At 38.3% G+C, this 19,750-nt stretch overlaps 1 protein-coding gene across 3 annotated transcripts in view; it reads left to right on the top strand.

Moving 5' to 3' along the window:
- The first annotated feature begins 35 nt into the window (after positions 1 to 35).
- The window catches only part of LOC107653856 (alpha-catulin-like), a 63,275-nt gene continuing 43,560 nt past the window's right edge, over positions 36 to 19,750 (top strand). For all 3 annotated transcript variants that reach the window (XM_016440713.1, XM_016440714.1, XM_016440711.1), the window contains exon 1: positions 36 to 362. In XM_016440713.1, the coding sequence (XP_016296199.1) occupies positions 267 to 362 (96 nt within the window). In that variant the 5' untranslated portion in view covers positions 36 to 266. The remainder of the gene's footprint in view (positions 363 to 19,750) is intronic.

The following is a 19,750-nucleotide window of genomic DNA, read 5'->3' as shown; positions in this document are numbered from 1 at the left end:
CTCTCCCCCTCTCTCTCTCTCTCTCTCTCTCTCTCTCTCGGATACCGACTCGCCGGTGGCTGCAGTCAGTCAGTCAGTCCTGTGGTTGTAGTTTGGTATATATTGTGTGTACATGAACAGTCCTTCACTCAGAAGCGAGCGCGCGTGGATTATAGTGGAGAAGACACAGAGGGATCGCTCGCATCGCGTGCGTTTAAACTAAACCAAACACGCGCTCGCTGCATCGAGAGACTCCCAGCAAACTCAGTGTTGTCGTGTCGGCGGGAATGGCTTCGTCTCCGTGCGGCAGTGGGAACTTTGATTGCGGGCTGGAGATCCAAACTCGCTCGGTGGAGCAAACACTCATCCCGCTCGTGTCTCAGGTGAGTCCGGATCAAAGAAACTCCTCGGCGGGGTCATTAATCCTTTAAAACCCACACCGACCGATTAATGGACGAATGCGGGATTTGAAAATGCAAACAACTTTGCCGTATCATGTGTAAAGGTTAACTAGAACACTGTCTGAATCCTCAACTACAACACTTCACCATGGTAACCAGAGTTTCCGCCAAAATGCCATAGTTGCTACAGTATAGGAAATTAATATGGGAACTGTTTTGAAGTTTACGCAGTGTAAGAAGATTCTGTATGTCTCATTTTGGTACATTTCTTTTATTTAGGTGGCAGTGGTGGCACAAATCGAGTTGCTTCAGTTTAATTAGTAATCTTTTTTAATAATTATGGTATTTTGCAGGAAACTGTTGTTGCCATGGTAATTTAATGTAAAGGGAATTTTTTTTTGCATTCTACAGGATCATGTGCTGAATAAGAACTGAAACCTTTTCAGGTTATTTGAGAGAATGTTCAAAGTTCTCCATTAGTACACTGTCAAAAACGGTAAGGATTTTACTAAATTTGACAGTAATTTATTATGATAAAAATACATCATGATTATGGTGATTATAACACAATGTCATGGCGAAACACAAACACACACACACACACACACACACACACACACACACACATACATACATACATACATATATATATATATACGTATACATTTTGGCAAATTGCTGGCTAATTTGTAAGAATTTGCACAGTTTCATTTGTACATTTTCCTCACAATCTGCTTACACCATGCTGATTGTTAGGTTTAGGGGTGGACCCTAAACATGACGTAAGAGAAAACTCAAGATTGAAACGTGTAAATAAAGCAAAAGAAAAGAGAACAAAAATAGTAGTAGTCCTTAGATGCCATGTTTGTTATTTGGAGCAATAATCTAACATGAAGTTGATCTGATTAATGAGCTGAAGTTATTACTAATACTACCACCACCTGCGTGACGTCATTAACGGCAGTTACATATTGTGGTTTGAACAACAGATGTGCGACAATCGTAACAACAGTTTCAGTTGTGGCTAGCTAGTTAATTTCTCCAGTTATACATTATTCTACGGTAGTTAATCAGTGAGTTACATCATATGGGCAACGACAACACACTCTTATGGCACAACTATTTAACATTTTGGCGAATGGGTGGCTAATTTGTATAAATTAATAATCTAATTCATGCATTTTCATACAATCTGCTTATTCCCCATTGCTGGTTAGGTTCTGGGGTAGACCATCATGCTTATGTTTTTTTCCAAAGAAACATACTTTTCCATATTAATCATATTGCCACCTCGTAATATAGTTATGTTTTCTAATTAGATTGTGTTGGAAACGCACTTCGGAGCTATACTACAGAGAACAAAAACGGGCTCTTTTTTTGAAAATGCTGGATTGATAGAAGCAGCAGTGAACCATTCCAGTGCTCTTAAACACTATAGTTGCTGCTATAGTCTAATCGTAACTTGCAGTCTATAGTTATTCACAGCTCACCGCTGCTGATATCCATTCCTCACTAAATAGCAGGATTCACCTAGATGATGGTGACATAACTTCACATACCATGCGTGCTGTTCTGAAGCATCTGTGAGAAATCTGTTTCAATTAGATTTTCACATGCATAACTCTTATACGTTTAAAACCCTTCCAATGCATTTGGTTAGACAAGCCTTTTCAAATTTCTTTTTATTTCGCCGTTCTACCCCACAACCTTAGGGGAGATGAGTGGTTTGGAGAGTGGATGTGCCATTCTAATTGAATTGCTAGTTAGTTTAGTGTTGTGATGGGAGATGATTGCTGAAATGTCTTTTGAGAGTCTTTTTGAAAGTTTGCTAGTTAGTGGTGCTCACTAGGATGGCTGATGGTAATGAGGCTAAAAGGTCAGTGTTAGAAGACATGCTAATCGCCCATTCAGTGGACTTCTTTCAGTGCTTTACAGATTCTGGACAATAGATTGTTAAAGTGGCCTTGGTCAGAGCCCTTTCCCCAACAACAGTTTTGTCAAGAACCTAATGCTTTTTCTGTAAATAATAATGATCAGATACAAATGTATAAGATGTTGTCTTGCCAGCAGCTGCCAAATTCCCTGTATGCACAAGTCTGGTATAGTTGCACAGTTGGAGTTCACTTTGAAATTGTTTCCAAAAATGAGGTGGTTGTTTGATTTGTTCCGTTATTACTGCTGTTATCCTCTCCGGCCAAGATCAGTCTGTCTGTGTTTTTGCCTGTTGGCCCATTCAGGCTGCGTCATATTTGAGATCTTGACAATTGCTGAGAAGCTTCCTCTCTTTTTATTAAGCTGCAGTTTCTATATTGCCATAATAATTGTCAATGATGGTCAATGTCATTTTTTGGTCTGGATATATTGATTTATTTAGAAATACATTAAATTGCTATTCAGGCACACAAACACATCTTCAACGATGGGCATAATTTTAGTTTCTGAATTAAGTTATTTGAATAAAATTACATTTTTGACTGGTATTAAATCAACAATGTCAGAGTGATGATATCATAATGAAGAAAGAATCATTACAAGAATACAGTAAAGTAGTTTGCCATATTTTATTTTTAATTCCTTTTTATTAATTTATCATTAATACATTATTCCTTAAAAAATGTCCGGCAAAATAAAGTCATGTGGGGTGAACAAAATCCAGAAAAATGTAGAAAAATTTTGATGTGACACTCCAAAAATGTAATGATATTTATAAAATAATAATGTAATAAATGTTTTTATCTTAATCATGTTTTAAGAATGTTTTTACTTTTCTGTTTAGGCTCACACTTTTTGAACTCACTGACTTTATAACTGCAATTGAGCCAAATAAAAACACATAGAATAATCTTAATAGTTTCATAATATTTTCAGTTTCACTGTATGTGCAGTGGTCTTGGATTTTGAGCCAAAGCCAGGACAGGATTTATGAAATTATAAAGTCTTTGATCTGATCAGAATGCTTTTAAACTCCTGTGACAAGAAGGCTTGTTATTACATATTTGTGCTAGCTGTGTTCTTATTCTGCAGGACTAAGGGCTGTTTTCCAGAATAGATTTAAGCAATAATTGGCTGAAAATATTTTCTCTGCTTTAGTTCGTTAGATTGAGCCCTCGTGCTTTTGTAAGCTCTGTGCCATGCACTTTTGTGAACCCCTGAAGGGTGGTGGAAGTGAGAGATTTTTTTTGCATATTCAGTTAAGTACACAATTGAGCCAAAGTTACATTCCATATGCAAAGCCAATGCTATCCCTTATGTCATAGAAAAGCATTTTTGTCAGGGCTACAAAGCTGTACTGTAAAAACATATCATATGTTCCCTGCATGGAAAACATCAAAACTGAGACACTGAGTTGTGTGTAATCACAAGAGAACTTATGTTTTGGGGGAAATAGCATCACAATGAGCACTGTTAGGATGATAGATCAACTAAGCGTAGAAAGGTTAAACCTGGTGCCTCCTGTAGAGAAGGTGACAAGAAAGATGGATGAATGTGTGCTCAGTGTAAACTGCTTAGGATTACATGGCCAAATACCCTTCAGTGCCAGAACAAAGCAAGCTTCAGGTTCAGTATGCGTAAACTTATGTATGTGTGAAGGCATGTTCTCTGTGTTTACTTGGCTGTATGTAGTCCTTTGTGTTCCATGTGTTTGTTTAACCAATGGAGGTGTAAAAAAAGGAAGCCAGAACTGATAAGAGCCGTATTGTGAACAACAACCCCCATCCAGAATCTTCTGTAGCTGTAATTGTTCTAACATACCGTTCATACCATGGCAAATATAAGTGACTGTGCATTTTTTAAAATTTACAAGGTACAGTGGCCCCAAAAAAATATTCAGAAAAGATGCACTGTAAAAATGTATGACTGTCACTGCATTTGAAAATATCAAACCAAGTGGTATTTGAAAGTGTGAAAGTGAAGTGACGTGTGGCCAAGGGTCTCATATCAGTCGTAGTATTGAGCGTGTAAGAGAGCGCTGGTTATTCACTCCCCCCATCGACAATTCCTGCCGGACCTGAGACTCGAACCCGCAACCTTCGGGTTACAAGTCTGACTCTCTAACCATTAGACGACTGTCCCCTAATGCAAAACATTGTTTACCAGGGGGCCTCAGCAAACTTATAAGGGGCCATAGGATGACTAAATTATTTAAATGATGTTGTATTAAAAGCTATCAAACCTCATTCATTCATTCATTCATTCTAATTATAAAACGCATAAAATCAAGATCTAAAAAATAAGATCTACAAAATCTAAAAATATTTATTATAAATTATTTTATTAAAGAGCATATAGTTCTTAAAACTTGAGAAAGCCCAAAATAATTGTGGTTAATTAAGTTAATATATTGTCAATCCAAGTTTCTGTTAAAAAGTTTTGTCATTTGAGGAGCCTTTGAATATTGTGTTGGACAACAGGGGAACCTTCAAGTCAAAAAGGATGAGAACCAGAACAACGGTTTTAAATGATACAACTGTGTAAGTATGTGGACCATGTTCATAGATAAAGGTGTAGTTAATCCAGGTTTTGTTCATATTATGAAAGACATTGGACCCCAGGGCTCCAGACTGCGACCAAATGACCATTTTTTCTGCCGGTGTGACTAATTTTTGTGAGCGGTCGCACTGGCGCGACCACCACGTTATCCAACTCGTAAGCGCTGCCATTTATGTTGCATTTGAGAAACATCAAACGGCAAACTAAACGAAAGCGAAACTAAACCGCGCTACGTTTCAGCTGCGCAGCGCGGACCGTTTATCAGCTCGGACCACGACGCAAACAAACTTGCCCGAGCTCAGAACAGCTTTACTCGGGAGCCAAAGTTGATTTCGCGACACTGTTACTGCACAGATAGATGCAATAGTGCTGAGAGATCCAGTGAGAAGCGTTTGAATTCGCCGCACAAGGTTGCTGCGAGATCTAGTGAGAAGCATTCACATTCTGCACAGAATTCTCTGTTATAAACAGCACTGACATGGGTCAGGAAACCAGAAGCAGTAACGCTAACTGTAACCATGGTATTGTGTTAGAAATAGTCGAATGCATTACATCATTTATTTCAGGGTTTGTACAACCTTTTGAGAGAGAAATTCAAGCACTTTTCAGTGGCTTTCAAGCATTTCACACAACTATTTCCAGCACTTTAAAGCCCTAAAATGATCCAGTTTGAATGTTATTTTTAATGGGATGACCAAAATATACTTTGTGGTAAACAAACACTTATGTAAAATTTAAATAAATACATCAAATCACAATTATAACCAGTAGACAGCAGCAGAGGAGCACTTATTGGCTTATTAGTCATTCATTTATACTTTTTCTCTATATTTTGAAATGATAAAATCACTCTTATAAAATATCAAATGATCAAGAAATCAGATTTTGTCAGAATTTTACACTTTTTTGTGTATGAAGTAAGAAAAGTCACAAAGTGCCTTGAAAAACAAACTTTTCTTCAACTTGCTACTAAATCACACATAATCACTGAAGTTGGTCAGTTCAATATACTAGAAGAATAATGGTACATTTAATAAGAGTGGAATAGCCTATATACATTTTCTATATAAAAATTAGATTTTGCACCTGTTACTGTTGATAATAAAAGTAAATTTTGTATGCATCTTAACTCAAGCTTAGTGCTTTACTGTCAAATCTGTATAAACAATAAACAAAAGAAAAACAAGAAATGAACATGAACTATTATTAGTAACTGCACTTGCAAAACAATAGTAATTTTATGATTAAATGATCTATATTTTAATACTCCCACACACCACCCCCAGCGCTACCAAATCTGCTCCTGGCGCCACCATCTGTAGAACTTAGTGGCGCTGGTGCCACTGCTCTCAAATGTTAGTCTGGAGCCCTGCCCCCATTGACTTTTCCTTGTATAGACAAAAACCCCACTGTGCCTAAAGTGTCCCAATACTCTTTGGGACTGCCCAAAAATTCTGACCTCTTAAAAATTAAGATAATTTACTTGTTTTAGTTAAGAGCACATCAGATCTTATGTTGGAAAGTTTTGCAGTTGATCGCTCTTTGTTGACTCTATGACTCTGTTCTTTTCATGATCATTCTGAGTTTCATCTGGTTTTCACAGCATTTGGTAATTCATAGCCTGTGGGCATAACCTTTCAGAGGCGGCTCTCAGAAGTTGCCCGTCTGATCGGGGGTGCAGCATACCCCTCAGTTTGAGTTTCTGCATCAGTGACAGCTTGGCTCTGCTCCAGGCTGTATTTACGTTACATGGCTACGGGACCTGTCATTGAACAGGAAGAGATTTTAATCACAGCATAAGTTTGATGGCATTCTTCTTCCCTAAGCTCACGCTAGGTTCAGGGAAAATTCTGGGAAAGAGGTGAAGTCCCTCGGCCCCCCGCTGTCTCTCTGTCACCACTGATCTTAGGGCTCACGGGTAATACTCTCGGACAAAGAAACTGTCAGTTCGAAGAACAGGTCAGCTACGTTTAGTGTTTCCTGTTGTTTTTCTATTCTATCTGGGTTGCTGAATTGCCATGCTAACAATGTATCGCTCTTCAGTCTAAATAACACCAAACAACACATGGAGATAATGAATCTCTCTGTGAGGTTGGGCATTCATTTGTATCTTCCACCATGTTCAATGGCACAGGGACAGTGCTGGCTCAAGTTGCTGTGCTTATGGAATGTGAGGGGCTCGTGACAAAATACCCACTTACCTTAACAGTAATTACAAAAGGCTCATTATTCTTCTGTACTGTACAGTAGCTTGTATTCTCTTGAGACAACAGTGAAACTAGAGCAAGTACTCAATTAGGGCTGCACGATAAATCGCATGCGATATTTAATGATTACAGAACCGGCTTTACTGATAAGATGCGCGTTAAATATCGCATGCGATTTATCGTGCAGCCCTATACTCAATCTCTCTAAACAACGACAAATCGACATAAGCAATGGTATTAATGCGGTACCTCCGTATAATGATTTTATAACAAAACAGTGCAGTTACTTTTCTCGCAGCTGAATGAGCAGATCTGAGTCCCCGTAAATGGCCTCTCTCACTTTGGACAGAGATTTTAATGACCTCAAGAATTTCACATGATCAGTTTGGGATATTTCTAAGGTTTCAGCCTGGAGGAGCCCAAATGTTATGTTTTTCAGTCACCCATAACCTGACCTGTGACATCCATCACCTGAACTGGGGGACACAGTAAAGGAATGCCTAGGTCATATTTCACCCCCACCCCCTCCATATATATTCCTGTTGTTTGGACTATTTTTGCATTTTGACTCTGTTTGCATGACAATTATTTCAGTTAATTCAAGCAATTATTTCCCCCTCAATTCATTAGTTGTAAGTGTCATACTATAATAAAATAAATATAAGAAAAAACATTTAACATTTGTTAAGGTTTATGTACATGTCATTGTAGTATTTGTAGCACTGAATTTAATTTCTGTTACAAAATAGTTGTTTGGATGGAACAGATGTTTTTCTGTATTGCATTATTGAAAAATATGATTTTTCATTAAGTTTGCAGTAATGAGAATATGGAAGGAAATGTGCTAAATTTGCATGAAAATAATGTCACAACAATCAAATTCTTTGTCTCTGAGATTCACTCATTTGTCCTTTGCTTAGCCCAATAGACAGTGGCCTCCTCTGCATTAAAGGGCCAAGGTTTGTCTGGTTAGCATGGCCTCATTACATTAGCTCCTGCTGGTAGATTTTGTACACCATTTGACTGCAAAAGCATACTTCTGGGTGACCTGCACTAGCTCAGCAACTGCCATTTAGATTAATGGGAATGCTAATGGTTGGCTTTATCCAGTTATTCTAGACCTCCTTGCTCTGCTCTCAAACTGGTGATTCTCTCACCTGTTGAGCTCTTTGTTCCTCCAGGAGGCTCATGATCTCAGAGCTCGGCTTATATAAATCACCTGATACCAGCACCATGTGCTAGAGTCTTTTGTGTAAGCATTTACCTTTCCGCTATCTGCGGGGGCACTGAAGTTCCAGACAGGCCTTGATAAAACCGCCATTTAAATACATTGGCCTGAAAAGCCTGAAAAGACACCAGTAGAAAGGGCTCAGTGGACCATTCTGCTAGATTTCTCTAAAATGTTAAAAGAAGCTTTCTAAACTACAAAAAGGAGTTCATTATTTCAATAGAAAGTTTTTGGAGCATTCAGACAGAAATTAGATCAGAGCTATCATAAGTAGCTTTTTAGAAGACCGCATTAGTGCGGCACCCTTAATCATGGCCTGTCATGCATGTTGACTTTAAAGTGGTTAAAAGCACAGATACATCACCTGGTCAAAAAGGGGAATGCACTGCGAATGTCTTTGAAATTAGATGGTGCATTGTAAATGTCTCTGGCATGTTGACTGTTGCCAGAGCTCACAAATAAAAGTTTGTTTTTGTGCACGGCTGATATAAAAGGCAGTGAAAAAAACAAGCTATAGAAGCGAACTTTTTGGCATGACCGTAAGGAGTAGAGTGCTTATCCTTTTGATTCTCTCAGATGGTGTATCCCTCAACTCTCCCTCCAATAGGAAGATCTAAATGCAACTCCTTGTGGTAATTACTTCCATCAATCACGTCAACGTTGAGCTAAAGGGATTCATGCCTCACATCATTCGGTTGGCCAGATAAATCCTGATAAAGCTATGTTAATGATGCTAGAGTTGGCCATCGCAGCTTTCTTCTCATTACACTCTGACTGATCTTCCTGAATGTTACTTACACTTTGTAGTATTCGAGGTCTACCTGGAAAGAGGTATGCATTCATTTCTATACTTCTGTGCTCGTCTGGCACATGCAGCCTGTGAAATATAGGCTATGATCTGGGTGCTGCCATCTTTGCTGCATAGTCACACAGTTCTGGATTAATTTGTTTCTTTTTGAGCCAATCACCTGAGCTGTGCCTTGAATGGGCTGTTATTTTCCCAACCAGGCTTGGGTAGCTAGCAAGGCCGTCTTCATAGAAAAGCATCAAGAAGACATGGTCTTTTCAGCAAGGTGGTGACTCTACTCTTCTATAATATAATGGTCAATGAACTGTCAATGAAAAAATATGTTTTTTTGCCACATTATGGTGTAGTTATCGCATCTACCAGCAGCTGAATATGCAGTGGGGCTTGGCAGTTTAATCATATATATCGTGATGATGATGGTAAAAAAGTGTCATCATTAGAGATTTTGCTATATCATCCACCCTTAATGTGCAGTCATGTTTGCAAAATTTTGCTGAAATTTTGTGGGCAAAAAAGTCTAATGTCGCTAGTGTAGAAATGTATGAAGCACATGCTCACACAAAAATCACTTTCAAACCAAAGAGCTTTCTGTTGGTCAACGTGATGAATCCACATGACCACATTGATCCCGTTGCAAAATCTGTGTGGGGAAATTTAAATCAAATTTCCAATTGTGTGGATTCCTACTGAAATGAAAAATTCACCAAACAACTGTAAAAGTGACAGCACTTTAACTGCCAAAGCTAACCATTAAAGTCTAAAAATATTATTACATATTTTTTTCTTTGGGATAAAGTGCACCAATGAAACGTTCAAAATAAGACCAGGAATGTATGTTAAGAAAAGTACTTTGGGGCAGTTTTGTTTTTATGTTGACTTTATGTTGTCAAGACGTTGGTTGTTGGCTTTTCCCATCTCTCATGCTTCACTGAGGGAAGTGCAAAGGTGTTTTCCCCTGAGCAGACTGACTCCATGACGATCTGGCTACGGTCACAGGACACACATATTTACTGAGATCTGGTTGGTCCAGGAGGCTACTTTTATATCTTTATGGCCTCTCAGGGTGGCAGAAACTACAACTGGTGACAAGTGGCCACGTTAAAGTGACAGCAGACACCTGAATGTGGGTAAGTTTAATGAAAAAAAAGCAATACTTTGAACAAAAAGCTGATAAAACCATGTTTATAAAAGACTACATCTAGATCAGATTCAAAATGATGATCGAAACATAGATGGAATAAATAACTTTCATCAACACATCCAAAGCTTGCACAGTCCTATACCACTTCCTGGATCGACATTTAATTTGGTAACATTAGGCAGTTTTGATTTATATGCTGTTTAATGCTTGATAGTCACATTATTTTACATATGCATCTGCTTACATACGCGATCGCTTGTTTCTGCTTCTTCTTCGCCGTGTTTTGATCCAGACATTTAATATCCTTTCAGAAGATGCATAATGGCACCTCCTACCGTAAAACATGGAAAGCTGGAAAATTCCATTAATGGCGGGGAAAGAGTTAATGAGTTGTACAGCTAGGTCATTTCGATCAATTCGAATATTGTGAATTCTGTAATGTTCTGTATTTACCTGTTTATTACAAGACTTGCTATACGTTGAACATCCATATTTCAGCCCCCTCTGTGTGTGTGTGTGTGTGGTAAGGCACATTTCACTGTGCAAACACTGGTGTGGTCACTACATTCCTCAATGAGGCTTATGTTTCATCACTCTCACTGGATGAACGAGAATGTTTATGTGTGGCCAATGGGTGTCTCACTTCGTGTTAAGAGGGGAAACAGGGCTACAAGTCAACCTCTCCATGGCTAGCCATGGATACACACTTGGCTATGTATAATGAGGGATGTGTTGACATTGGAGGGCTACATGGACTACCTGTGGTCTACCCACAACTTATACTGTTTTCTGAGGTTAGTCTGGTTTCTCAATGAAGGAATATGAACTTTTTGCATCACTGTCAATTTTAAAATTTGTTGATCATTATTGGAAGCATGTTTCCTTCTCAGAGTAAAAAAGTAATAAAAACACAAACCTAAAACACAAAATCTCACAGTTGCACCTTTATTTCTCATAATTAAACGTTTTCATTTTTTTAGTACCGACTTGGTACCGAAATACCGGGTCTTTTGACAACACTAATTATGACTTTATATCTCATAATTGCAATTTTATATCTCACAATGACTTTATATCACAAAATTGTAACTTTAATGTAATTGTGCCTTTATATTTCACAATATGACTTTGTTTCTTATTTTAGACTTCTCATAATTGCCCATTTTAGGGAACTGATTTCTATAGATCCTTCAGTGCAACTTAATTTATGTTTGCTAACTTGAATTCAAAGCCAGTATGACATGAAAATTGAAACTTAATTGCTTTTTTATGCACATTTCTGGTCTCCATTCTGGGATGGAACATCTACTTTTCACAATTCAATTCCAGATAGATAAAATCAAGGCCTGCCCTAGCATGTTCACTTTTAGAAGACTTCTTTGCCTTCGTCTATCGTATGGTTTCAGAACTGTGATGTGCAATGGATACTCTTTTCTTTACTCCATCAAATTTTAGTACCACCTGTCTCATTCAGCACTGACATCATATCAATATTACATTTCCAGTTCAGGCCTATCTTAATTGATTTCCTAAATGAATAGCTGATTAAAAACATTGGACTGAAATGAAAATCTGATTGATTGTTGGGGGGCCTTTCCTAAGATACTGCCTTCCTGTCATCAAGCAACAGAACTGCCTTAGAGCTTTAGACAGACACCTTGTTCACCAGGGATGAACTTTCTGAAATAGACTTATGCTGTGTTTTTCCAAAGATGTGATTGTAAAAAAATGAGGTGATAATTGCAATTTGGTGTTGTCTTCATCTAGACACTCTGGGTGATAACGAATTAGACAGAACTAGGTCGTATTGATTTCCACTCTTAGCAGGCAATCCTCAAAGTAGGCTAACCTTAGTGTAATGTAGTTGAAGTTGGTTGATCATGGTTTTGCCATGTTCCAGGACCAACATCTTCTTATGCGAAATTGCGAATCTTTATGCAAACTTTTTATGAACATTCCTATTAACCAGATCAGATTTTAGGGTTTGGTTTAGGGCTAGGTTTGGGGCTTGAACAACATTCATATCTACCTCATTTAGGACTGTTTGTCTGACAAGAACGCTGGTCCAGGACTAACAAAAGATGTTGATCCAGGAACACGTTCAACTTGGCAAATCAAGGTCACCCTGTTTATTCTCATTTATATGAATTTACAGTATACCTTCATGTTTGAAATGATTCCAGCGTATTTTGAAGGTATGTTTTGCTGAGATGTAGATATATTCCTTTAAAGCTTTCCTCTATTTATTGACATACCTTTGAGACCACACACACGCTGTAAAGAGATCAGCTTTCCTTTTTTCTATTATGGCTCTGGAGTCATTTTTAAAATTCAGGCCACATTAAAAGCAGGCATACATCTTAGGTAACAGTATGCCAGGTAGAATGTGGAATCTATAGCCAAGACACACCCTCTCACATAATGAAACAAACCCACAACCCCTCATGAATTTAAAGACACATATGGATGTGGTATATTGAGAGTTTGGATGATGGCGGTATTGGAACAATGTGCACATCAGCTTTTGAATGAGCGCTTTTACAAAGTGTTTATAGCAGCAATAAAGCAAAGACAAAGAGAATAAAGGGCTCATTGTTTGTGGAAAATGTGTAAGACCACAATAATTGCATTTTGTTTGGTTAAAGGTCGTTTTTTTTTTTTTTATGTGGCTTGTTGTTTTATCATACATTAGCAATAAAACCTTATCCTTTCCTTTGAAGTGGTGCCATGGTATCAATATCAAATGGTACAGATAGATGATTATATTCATATACCATGGTATTTATGTGGTACTCCTAGACTGACGAAGAATACCATGGTAAGTCCATGGTACCATGATGAAAACATGACAGTACCGTGGTATCTTTTTTATGCGTTTCATTTAGGATTGTCAAAATTTTGCTAATTTAACGACTTTCATTCAGAATACTAATACTCTATATCAGGGGTTCTCAAAGTTTACATTCAAAGGTCCGAATCTGAATTCTCATCAACGTGAAAAGGTCAGAAAGAATTGTTATTACAAAACTTGTTTTTAATAAACATGCTTATAACTTTATATAACAATTCAACTTTATATATGCTAATTATCATATTCATTACATCATCGTCGTACTTGCGTTCACTCTCTGTACTGTTACATACAGTACTGCATTTTTATACAACTAAATGCCCAATAAAGCAGTTCTCATGTACATATTTTCTGTTTCTGAAATAGTACTTCAATGTAAGCTAAAGTCACTTCAACTGAATTCCTAAAATCTTTAATTTTAACTGCAATACGCTGTTATACAGCAGTGAATTATATTACTTTATTATGCAGCACAAATGTCCGTCTGTGTAACAAAATAGCCTATGTGCATATTTACAGACGAACTCCATTCATGTTCATATGCCCACTCATTCACAAAGCAGTCCAGTGTAAAATGATTTGCGCAGACATAAACTAATTTCTGTAGAGTTGAGGGAGCATTTTCTTCGAAAACAAAATTAATCCACCTCGTCTTCAGCGGCTCAGATTTCGGGAGTAAATGGAGAGAGCTATGTGGATTAATACATCCAGCAACAGAACACCTAAAACGCTTGGGAGACATTCTCGTCAGTGCAGCAATGGAGGACTGTGTACAACTCGCTGTGAACTCGCTCAAGTCAACAGTGATAGGTTTTTGGAAACTCTGTTTTGTACTCATTCATTCACAAGTCTGTTGCGGTTCAGTCAGTTGAATGTGCTGCTAACTCTGCCGGTCGAGAAAAAGCTCGCGCTCACGGGGTGAAACCAGTGATATTATTCTACTGAATGAAAGCTAAAAGGTTTATCTTGGAAGCAAGGAAGTGTTGCTCTATAAAAATCATTAAAGGTGACCTTTTATGCCCCTAAACACCTTGCAAAAGTGAATTTTGCATAATAGGTCCCCTTTAATATTAATTATTTATTTATTTTTATTTATAAATATTAACCAACTTAATTAAAAGTCCTTTAATCCTTCATTTCTTAAGTAAACATTGCTTTTCAAGCAATTAATTGTTTAAAAAAAATCTTTTAATTTTTTAAAAAAGTAATTAATCAAGTAAACCATCAGAAAGAAAGAAATTGAGAAAATTGAGAGAGCAATAAGTAAGTTTTCTGTTTTTCTTGTTTTTTTTTTCATTTAACTGACACAATACACAGTGTCCATGTCTGTTAGGCTACGTTCACACTGTCAGTTTTTGGGATTGACAACCGCTACAGATAATTTTTTATAGCTTGTTGAAATTGCCATTTTTAGGGTATGAGCCAAAACGCGCTGTTTTTTGTGTTTGTCCCTTTAAATGAAAACGAGCTGGTGCTCCCGCCTCCCCTTTCAGAAGAGGGTGGAGTTTCTAGAGCTTGCGCACTGGCATCATGCCAGCAATAACAAAACACTCTCTCGTGCACTGAAAATGTCAGAAACTGCTAGTAGTGGTGTTCAGCCAATAAGTAAGTTTTCTGTTTTTCTTGTTTTTTTTTTCATTTAACTGACACAATACACAGTGTCCATGTCTGTTAGGCTACGTTCACACTGTCAGTTTTTGGGATTGACAACCGCATTTACTGACAGATGTGAGTCTCGAAATGTCCCGTTCACACAGCAACTTATAGTAGCTTCTCGGATACTGTCTGTATGCACGTGCAACGGGAGTCAAGCCCGTATTCCTTACCAGTTACCATAGCAACAGTGACCAAAGTAATATCAAATATGGCGACGTCCATAAAAATGAAAGTCTTATCTCTTTCTGACACGACAAGAGTCCAATCAAGCCGCAAATTCATCTGTCAAACCTTCATTAACCGACAGCAGATTTTATATTTTGGGTGGAGAGCGGAGCATTTGAGTCGCGCACAGGACACAAAACTGACTGAAGTGACACAAAACTGACTGACTTCTCCGGTGGAGAAAAAAAGTGGAAAAAAAAAAGTGACGTGACGCGACACATACTCTGAATTTGTGCTCTGCATTTAACCCATCCAAGTGCACACACACAGTAGTGAGCACACACACCCAGAGCAGTGGGCAGCCATATTACTGCGGCGCCAGGGGAGCAGTTGGGGGTTCGGTGCCTTGATCAAGGGTCTCACATCAGGCGTGATATTGAGGGTGGAAGAGAGCGCTGATTATTCACTCGCCCCACGACAATTCCTGCCATACCTGAGAATCGAACCCGCAACCTTCGGGTTACAAGTCCGACTCTCTAACCATTAGGCCACGACTGCCCCACAACTGACTGGATCTAAAACTTTCAGATGACACACAGCTCATTTCTCCGTCACTGTAAGTTACTGAAACCTCACATGAAAACATGCAACACACGGTAGACACGCGTTTGTGCAGCAGAGCGGCTCTCTCGCACTGTATGACGTAACAGACAACTAGTCCAGTCCTGTTCCGTTCACACAGTGCGTGTTTTTCCGAGAATGCGGTTGTGAGTCCTGAAAATGTATGGGTGTGAGTACGGTTACAGTATGTGGTTGTCACGCCAGTAAATAAAGGACTCAAATACAATGGGCATTTTGATATTGGCATGGGACTGAAGTACTTTTGATCTAATCTTGTTGTTTTTAATGACTTTGCTAATTAAAATTGCCTTGTTTTTGACCAGGTATACTGAGTCTGTTTCACAAGTTTCTGCTTGCGTGACACTAAAACATGCCAATTAAACATCTCCGTATCCCATTTACACTGCTAAAATGCTGTTGATTAATTTTGTACTCTTTATCTGTAATTTCTGGTGCTCCCATCTGACTTGTGGGCACAAGCTAAGCTCTTTTTAATAATTAATTGCTGGCATTAAAGTTGAATGTGATGCCAGCTATATGAGTATCCACTTATCAGTAACTGAGCAGCTGGGCAGCCCCGTGCATTTCACACAAATACGTTTTGATGCAGTCAGCCGTTACACATCTGAAAAATAAGAACAAAATCCTTGAAAGAACCCCTCAGGACTTTGTTCAACTTTTGCAAATTTGTCTTAACTAAAGTTTTAGTTGAACTTGGTATAACGTTGTCTACATTCTTGGTACAGTTTGTCTCCGTTACCTTATGGGTTGCTTAAGGATCTCCCCTTCCACTGAATAAGAGGGTGAACAAGAGTTTCTTTCTCTCTTCACGGCTCATCAGTCCGGGCAGATGATGGGGCATGACAGCCAAAGAGTATGGGCGAAGCAGGAGTCCTTAAAGTCCCCTCCGCCCACTAATACTCTTTAAACAGAAATAGCCTGTGCTCTTCCCACACTCTGCAGTGAGTCACCAGCGAAAACACACCGGTGTGACATTGTGTTATCTCTCTTAAGGAGAGACCAGCCATTGTTTCCGAACATGCACTACTGCTCTAAAGTTTAGGTTCAGTAAGTTTTTTTTTTTTTTGTGAAAGGAATGAATACTTTTATTAAGCAAGATTTCTATTTCTATATGCTGCTCTTTTGAACCTTCTACTCATCAAAGAGTCAAAGCAGCACAAATGTTTTCAACATTGATAATAATAAGAAATGTTTCTTGAGCAGCAAATCAGCATATTAGAATGATTTCTGAAGGATTGTGACTGGAGTAACGATGCTGAAAATTCAGCTTTGCCATCACAGGAATTAATTACATTTTAAAATATATGAAAATAGAAAACGGTTATTTAAATTGTTACAACATTTCACAGTATTACTGTTTTTACAGTATTTTTGATCAAATAAATGCAGCCTTGGTGAACATTAAAGAGATTTCTTTCAAAGAAATCATCATGCTCACCCCAAACTTTGAAATGGTAGTGTAGTTGAGTCTTATTATCTCTGTGCTGTTGGGCACCTCTCTGGGCTTCATTGTGAAATTCTCAAGCTAATGGTTAATTTGTCGTTTAGCTGAGACTTTTATCCAAATCAATTTATGGTACCCTGATTGCAGGAACATTCTGTGAGGTTAAGTGTCTTACCCTGTGACACATTGTAATTTTAAGTTGTCTTCTCAGCCTGGAGGCTTGACAAGATGGAATATGGCTGGCTACAAGTTAAACAGATAAGAAAACTTCATTCTTTTGGGAAACTTTGTCTAGGAAGTAGCGATTGTTATCTTGTGTCTGTTTAAGCATTTGTGACATGGCTAGTGAAGACTGAAACAGAGGGTCTAGTATAAAGTATTAAATAGGGACAAATTAAGTCATTACTAATAATAAATCTCTAAAAGAATGTCTATTTTTTTATACTGAACATTATTTACTGGTAGCGTTTACAATGGTTGATTTTAGTTTTTAGTTGTATATTTTTAATTTATTTAGACACAATAGTATAAAATTTTAATCTCGAGCAGAACCAGTCAGATGTTGTATCCTTTGTGTCTCATAATTTCAGTTTTATTGCTCGATTAGAAAACTGTTGGTGGGCCATAAGAGTATCCTGTGCTGAGCGTTAATGTGGAACCAGTTTTTCCTCTGCTTGTCTTTCTCTTGACTGACAATTCTGCATCTCTGAATTGCTGGCATGAAGTTCGTTCCAAGGGTAGAGTAACATTCATAATTTACACTCTTAGGCCTTCTTTGAAACCTGAAAAAGACTTATTGTTACAGGATCCTCAGCATATCTCCATGAGCCACCATAAAAGTGTTCACATGACTATATTTGAAGTTTTTCATATCCATGCGATAGCTTTGTCATTTTACTGAAAGATGTTGTATGGACTACGTTTGTTACTTTTGCATCCTTTTTGAAGTTTAAATGCTTCTATCCTCAATCATTGTAATTGCATGACAAATAAATTTCATGCCCAATTTTCATTTCTCCATTTGTGTTTCATGGAACAATGAAAGCCAAAGATTTCTGAACAACATGAGGGCGAGTGAATGACGACAGCTCTAATATTTAGTGTATCCATAGTATCCAGGTGTTCATTATAGAATGCAATGAACATATATTGTATTAGCTTTGTATTATTGTATTAGCTGAATGTGGTTTCATGAACGCATGAAGATTTCAGCTCAGTGAAAATGTTGCATGGCTGGTGTGCGATGAACTGGAAATGTATACTCATTTTCACCCTATATTGGGACACCTGGTACATGAACTCTGAGGACTCGACTATCATCTTTGTCAAAGCTGGAGGCGAAAATGGGTTTATGTGTACTGGACACGACCTCACACTTTCGGCCAAGCCATTAGAGGGTGAGAAGGAGATTTCTCATGACAATCGCACCAAGGAAAGCTTTGCTATAGTGGGAAGATGTGATCCTCTCAGTAGTGAGATATTTATTCCTAATTGAGATTTTCCTGTGCAAAACTTTCTGGGCCGGTGCTTTGGAGATTTGAGGTGTTTTGAGAATTAGCTCGTTGCAATGTGACTTTAAAGGGTGTTCTGGGTGGTTCTAGGCAGTTTCTAGGGCATTTTGCGTCATTACTAGGTGGCTGACTAGCTTAAATCCATAAAAAAAAAATCAAACCACAAATGATATTCGGGTCATTTGAATGTAAAGGTGTCTTTACACAGCCAAGTTAAGGCTGCTTTGTGCCTGCATAAGAGCCAGACTAAATTATGCCAGCTCTGACCCACCTCAGCCCCTAGTGTCAAAGTATACAGGTTGTGATTGCTGTAAAAATTTATTTATGTCACTTCTGAGTGGCATTAAACAGGCTGTGCAAAGACACCTACATGCCACTTCTGTGCCACCTTTGCAGTGTAAAAGGCAAAAAAGTGTGAAAACTGCGTTACAAAATTTAAAATCAGTTTTAACATTTTGATGTTAATCAATGAATTTGAGGATCAAAACCCTTACAGCTCCAGCCCTTAAGACTGGTGTGGAGTGTTTGACCAATTCTCCAAACCCATAGTGTACCCCAGGATGCTTGTTCTGTGCTCTATCCACCTTAATTAACCTCACCTTTGCCCTCTATTTAATGGTGCACTCTTACAGTAATGACAAGGTCAGAGTGGCTGTGTGCTTTTGGTATTTGTGAGAGAAGTTTCAGTGAGCGGTCACGTTGCCAGCTCCCCCCTTCCTCTCGAGTCGGTAATCACGCTTACATCAGAGCTGCAGAATGAAAGGGCTTTATTGTGCTCCGCTGAATCCACTGAATGAGCGTGGAGCAGTGAGGAGGACATGTACTGCAAAGAGATCTGGAAGCTTTTATCAGTCTGCCCTGAGACACATGAATTTCAGATGACTATATAGCAGACCTTTTTAAGAATGTGTTCACCTCACTTGTGAAAGACAGAAATTTCTTAATGCCCTTGGTCTTAAGCTGCAGAATGAAAGGCTTTATTGTGCTCCGCTGAATGAGCATGGAGCAGTGAGGAGGACAGGTACTGCAAAGAGATCTGGAAGCTTTTTATCAGTCGGCCCTGGGACACATGGATTTCAGATGACTATTTATTTGAACTAGCAGACCTTTTTAAGAATGTGTTCACCTCACTTCTGAAAGACAGAAATATCTTAAAGGGGTCATATGATGTTGCTAAAAGGAACATTATTTTGTGTATTTGGTGTAATGAAATGTGTTTATGCAGT

Source organism: Sinocyclocheilus anshuiensis, unplaced genomic scaffold, assembly GCF_001515605.1.
Source record: "Sinocyclocheilus anshuiensis isolate Anshui unplaced genomic scaffold, SAMN03320099.WGS_v1.1 scaffold223, whole genome shotgun sequence".
NCBI lineage: Eukaryota > Metazoa > Chordata > Actinopteri > Cypriniformes > Cyprinidae > Sinocyclocheilus > Sinocyclocheilus anshuiensis.
This window is presented reverse-complemented; position numbering and strand designations above follow the sequence as displayed.